This window comes from Crocodylus porosus, unplaced genomic scaffold (assembly GCF_001723895.1).
Source record: "Crocodylus porosus isolate Cpor-Errol unplaced genomic scaffold, CroPor_comp1, whole genome shotgun sequence".
Taxonomy (NCBI): domain Eukaryota; kingdom Metazoa; phylum Chordata; order Crocodylia; family Crocodylidae; genus Crocodylus; species Crocodylus porosus.
The window spans coordinates 39,512,182-39,518,181 of NW_017728906.1; the positions used below are offsets into that span (position 1 = coordinate 39,512,182).

The window sequence follows — 6,000 nt, forward strand, 5'->3', positions numbered from 1 at the left end:
CTCTAAAACAGCTGCTACTGGCCTCTATTGTGGACTATAGAGGGACTGCGGGCCTGAGCCAATTTAGTTTTCTTAGAGTATATATATAGCGAAAGGTCACTAAATTATCCAGAAGTCTGGGGAAAAGACAGAGTTGTCTTTTCCAATCTTTGGAGTAGCCATTCTCCATAGATACCAACTCTAGCTAGCAAGCTGTTCGAGACTTTCTTGCAAAAGCTGTTGAATCTCCTGAGCTTTACCAACCAGGCTTTGGGTGAACCATCAAACACTCCACTTTCTACATCATCATGGGGAAAGTTATTATGAGGTACTCTAAAGTTAGAATACACAAAGGCAACCACGTAGCTGAGACTTACAAAAATGATAGTGATACCATATTTGTAACACTGGTCCTGATCCCACAAATTCTGACATTTATAAGTCAAATGTTTATCTATAAATACACCAATTAGTCCTGATAGTGAGACTACTTCTGTGTTTAAAAATAAGCATGGAAGTGTAGAAGTGATTGCAGGTTTAGCATGCTAAAAAGTGATCAGTCAGTTATACTGAAAGTGTACCAACATGTACATATATATCAGTAGCAATTTGTACCCTGTTAAAAATCAAAACTCAGTATTCCAGGGCAGATTCTCACTGCTGCTGAATATGCAAGGCTCCTGTGGAGAAGAATGGGCATCTCATACACAGATCCAATTTGGATTCTTAACAAGGCTTTTAAGGTTTGGCGCAGGGCTTTAGCTGGTGTAGCCACTAAGTGAGCAATGCTGCTTTCCACCAGCTGAGGATCTGGACCATCATTTTGAAATGGCCCCAAAGTGAGAAATTATATTATACCATTGCTTAAGAAAAACGCAGACTCATTTTAAGCAAGCAAACAGGAAATTTAGTTGCTGATCTCTCTCTCAATCAAATGACTGCTCTGTTTATCTAGAACAGGACTTGAATCTCTTGGGACTGAAAACCATCTTCATGTTAGATACTTCCTGAGTCTTGAGAACAAAACAGTTATAATTTCTCCCCAGCTGATTTCCATTTTGCACTTGCATAAATTAAATTCTGGTTTTAGAATTAAGGCCTTTCCAGTTGACTAAATCTAAAATCCTTAGGCCTTAATTACACAAAACTTGCACCACAGCGATTGACCCAAAATGAGGAGACAAAAATCCACAAACTATTGCACCCTTGAGACCTTGCTATCTCTGTTGAAACTTGCATTAAGGAAATGTGGTGTAACACGAAGCTAATTGTTCGTTTTGTTAAGGTTGAAGGCAGTAAGAAATATATAACAATATTATACTAGCTGTTAAGGATTTACCATACTACACCTATAAAAATATAGAAATATAAATCATGCCAAATCAGAAAACCTTTACTGCATCTAGAAATATTGGACCATCAGTTGTTAAGCAGAATTTCCCACTAACATCAGTAGGATGTTTTGCTTAAGAGTTTCAGTTAGTCTGTGAGGTCTAGATCTACCCTGCCTTCTGCCTGACTTCAGCCTAACAGGCAAAGTACCTCTCTCTGATTAAAAGAGACACACAGTATTGCTTACTTAATACATAGCATTTTCTCTTAGTCTCGCTGAGCCTTACTCTAGGAACCTCAACATTTTCATCTCAGGCCAGATCCTGCAAAGTGCTGAGTGTTTCCTGACAGATGCTTGGGTACTCTTAAATTGCCAGTGAAGTCAATGGGAATTCAGCTGTTACAGGAGGTATTCAGCACATGACAGGCACTGGCCAAGTAGAGTTAGATTTTGATCTCTATCAAGATACGCTTGTAAACTCTGAGATTACAAGACAATAAGGATTTTAAAAATATATATACCCCTCAAATTGTCTTCTATCAAGATTTTCATATTATAAAAAGAATGCCAAATGACTTTTAAAAACTAAGCAGCTAAGCAGAAGTTATCCAGGAATCAAACTTTAATTAAATTATTTAAGAGTTCATCATTGCTGCTACATTGTTCTATATCATCCAGAAAAATCTTTGACCTAACTGGAAAAGTATTAAAAAAACATAATATCATGAAGCAATTAAATATCTGGATTCAGTATCTGCAAAAAACATAATGATGTAGAGTTCTTATTGTATATGTACTTTTGCACTTCTCATAAAAATGATTTCATTGTCATCAAGCATTTAGCTACAGTTAGTTTTCTTCTGCAGTTAATCACAGCTATTGCTATATCTGTAACTGATGTCTATTGCAACATATTCAGAAGCAAAAACTAAATAGATAGATAGATAGATAGAGCTATCTGAGCAATGAAACTGCCAAAACCCAGAAAAGCAGTCTTTTAAACAACTTTTAAAAATAACACTTACTCATAAAGATTAATTATGTACCAATGACAGGTTTTTATTGTCCAAAAAATAGACAGAAAGAACACATCAATCAGATTGCCGCTACCACTAAAATAATATTTGAGAAAAATCCTGAAATATCAGTACAGAATTTCCAGAAAAAAACAAAGTGGTAACAGCTGCATGATGCAAAAAAATTAAAAAACCAATCAACCAAACAACAGCAACAAAAAGAAAAACCCAGAAAAATAAGAGCCGGTATCTCTTCATTCCCTTTTGCAAATATTTGTGTCCCTGTATCCAAAAGGTTAGCAATCGGAGGAAACTATTTTCCTTTCAGCGAACACCCTATCCCCTTATGGCAGTCCATGTACACATCCATAAATGATACCTACAAGAAATTTCAGAAGCTCTCATAAAAGGGTTTTGCATATGCAATCCACAGCACTGAACAGTGAATTTAAAAAACCCAATTTTTTTCCGAGTTTGAAGTTTTTAAGCCTTGCGGATGGTTGCAGTAGGAAAAAGGAAATTTACTAGGCAGTACAGAGGAAATCTTGTTGTCCTCTATTGTGGCAGTGGGGGTGTTGCCCAATTCTAACTTATCTATGTTGATAAAGGAAACCAAAGAACATATTATTAAAAAAAAAAGGTTTAATAGAAATATACCCCTTTCTTACCTTAATAGTGCTTGCCATAATGCGATCAAGATTATTGATCGTTAATAATTGTTAATAAAAATTATTGCTTCGCTCTGACCAGAAAGAAGTTTTGATGAGGTTGTTTAGAGCGGATGAGATTGTGCTAACTCTGGGAAATGAAGTCAGCCAATGGCAGGAAGAGGTTTCTATTGGTCCTGGCTACTGCAACTCGAAGAAACAGGATATTTGGGAGCAAAGAGATAAGAGGTCCTAAAAACAAAGTTGTTTTTCTTGATGATATGCAACTACAAGATTTTTTTAACAAAAAAGTCAATTGCCTATGACAGCTTAGGCAGGTGTGATCTGATGTGCACTAAGTATAACATGCCACACTGAAGCAGGATACAGATGTCAGATGAAACGAGCCAAATTCGAGATCGTTTCACATAGGCTATCCCTTGGGGACTTACCAATTTAGGGCCAAAGTCAGATTTGGTGCAACTGCATTTAATTCCACTAACATCACTTACATGTAACCTGCTTATGCCGTCTTTGAATTTGTCTACTAACTTCATAGACATTTGAGCTATTAACAGCTTTTAGCTGACCTGACCTACTATATTATTATTAACTAAGACACAGATGAATTGGAATTCATGATTTATTTTTGCTACCTCTTCCTCAGTGAGGAAAAGAGACTGTGAAATAATTTAAGCTTTCAAAAGAGACCCCCATGTCCATAATAAATGTTAATATTTCCATCCTATTTCTCTCTTTTGCTACCTTGTGTTTCTTTCTTTACCAGTCTCTGAAACTGAAATCAATTTCCCTGGCAATTCCCTCTCAATGAAAAAGATGTTGCTTTGTTATTATTATTACTACTACTTATTAATACCCTTATATTAGTATTGCTGTACCAACATCATCAACTGGGATAGCACAGTGCAAACTGCTACACAGAAACTGAAAAAGAAAGGTGGTTCCCACCCCTTAGTGTTCATCACAAGCATTGTGTTGCTGGCAATTTTTGACAGGTTGGGAAGGCTTAAGATTGAATGCACCACTGATGAGTTTAAAAAAAGAACTTTTGTTACAGGAGAAGCCTGACAGGAGTGTGATCACAGTAACCTACTGTTCATTATACCTATGTGGAAAAGGAGAAAAAAAGCAATAGAAACTACTGCAACCTCCCAGCCCCTTCATTGCTTGGCACATGATTTCTGCTCCTCTGCTAACTAAACTGTGAAGTGGGAACAGGATTTGCCCACTAAAGCATACTTGAAAATTATTAAATAGGTTTAAGAGTGATCTAGGTCAGGCTTTTGGGGAGAATGGTGATGTGTTGCCAAGCTGTACCTCTGCCCCAATTAATCCCTAACCAGTGGTTAGAGCTGATTAAGCCCCTGGCACCTTCAAAGTTAGGTAGTGGTTACTGAAACCCTGATTGCCCTGCCCTGCCTCCCTGACTTGTCCTTTGCATTGACACAGGGATGAGTCAGCTGACAGATTTAGTTTTGCTTTTGTTATTCAGTCTAAGAAATTCATACAGAGACCCATTTTCCTTCCAGTATTTCTCACTTGCCTTTTATTACTTATTTGCAGACTCGGCTTCTGATAAATTATATATTTTGCTTCAAAACTACTTGTAAGAAAGCAGTAACAGTAAAAAGGTGAAGCCAATAGGATGGTGGATGTGGCAAAAAGAATACACAAGGGTTAAGTGTAATACCCACACAGTGATAACTGCTGGTCACTTTAGAATAGTTCAGATTTAGCTCTGTGATGGGATGATATACTATTTCAATGAGTTACTTTATGTCCAATGTAATTGTATTCTCGTATCTCTTTGTAATTTGTATCAGTTTCATTACTGTGCCTGTTTGGAGTAGGAAAATTATGGTAACTTTCCTATTTTCATTATGAATAATAAGAAAAGGGAGCAATTTACAGTACGTGTATTTCACAGGGATGTTGATTTCTTGCCATTTCATTTCCAAACAATGTCCAAGACATCCAGAATATTGGGACTTTTATTTCTAGAAATTTTCAAAGCATTATATAATGTGTCTAAAGAGGTCTCCTCGTACAATCATTTAACAACATGCATTAATACCGATCTCACTCTAACTCATTTTGCATCTCCTCAGATCTCTTGAATTCTGCATTCTTTTTGGATGTACAAGACAGGTGACATAGCTCTATTCTTCTACTATATATATTTGTAGACCTGGACACAGGCATGGGTGAACTGGGGGGGCCACCCAGGGCCTGGACAGAAAGGGGGCCCAAAAATAGTATTTTTTTTCTGTTCTCCAATTATTATTATTATTATCTCTGGCAAAGGAGGGCCCATACTAAAAGTTCACCTGGGGCTACCGGGAGTCTAGGTACCTCACTGTTGTAGAGATCATGTGTAAGCCACTTTGCAGTTTTAAATTGACAAAGCCCTTCAACAAGGACTTTACAAAGGACTAGATACAGATTGGTCCTTTAAATCCTTAAATGGGACTTGGGCAGAGCTTAGTCAGCTATGTCCAAACAGTAATTCTAATTGGCCCTATGAGCAAGAATGGCATGTACCCCCGGCGGCTAGGGGGGCATGGCTGTGGTGTTGGTGGCAGGTGCGCAGCAGTAGGAGCTTGGTGGCAGTAAGCGTGGAGCTCCCACAAATGCTGCCAGCATCGTTGCTGTGGAGCGAGGGGGTGATGAGTGCTGACCAGAAGTAGGCGACCAACCACAGCGGTGATCATGGACTGGCGGCAGGGTGGCGAGCAGTGACTGCCTGCAGGCACCACCGGCAGTGTCGGTGGTGCCTTTTTGCAGGGGGTGCACTGCCACACTCAGGGGGGTGCATGTGCACCTGCATGCATCCCCTACGTATCGTCCCTGCCTACAACGGAGCCACAAACCTCATTTAGACACCTGAATTCACCAGACATTTCTAAGTTAAACTGGCAAAATTCTATGGAAGTTTTCATTTACATTCAAACTGAAACTATAAGCCTAAGAATAGCAAAACACTTAAGCATGTATTTAACATTTC

The 6,000-nt window shown here is 38.4% G+C and overlaps 1 protein-coding gene across 4 annotated transcripts in view; it reads right to left on the reverse strand.

Annotated features, from left to right (window-relative positions):
- Positions 1 to 6,000, reverse strand: part of ERG (ERG, ETS transcription factor) — a 243,195-nt gene that overhangs the window by 91,853 nt on the left and 145,342 nt on the right. Inside the window, exon 1 of one of the 4 annotated variants that reach the window (XM_019528940.1) lies at positions 2,997 to 3,141. The exons of the other annotated variants lie outside the window; for them this stretch is intronic. Coding sequence (XP_019384485.1) covers positions 2,997 to 3,014 — 18 coding nt within the window. The 5' untranslated portion in view covers positions 3,015 to 3,141. Of the gene's footprint in view, positions 1 to 2,996; positions 3,142 to 6,000 lie in introns of those variants that run through there. 4 annotated transcript variants of the gene reach the window in all.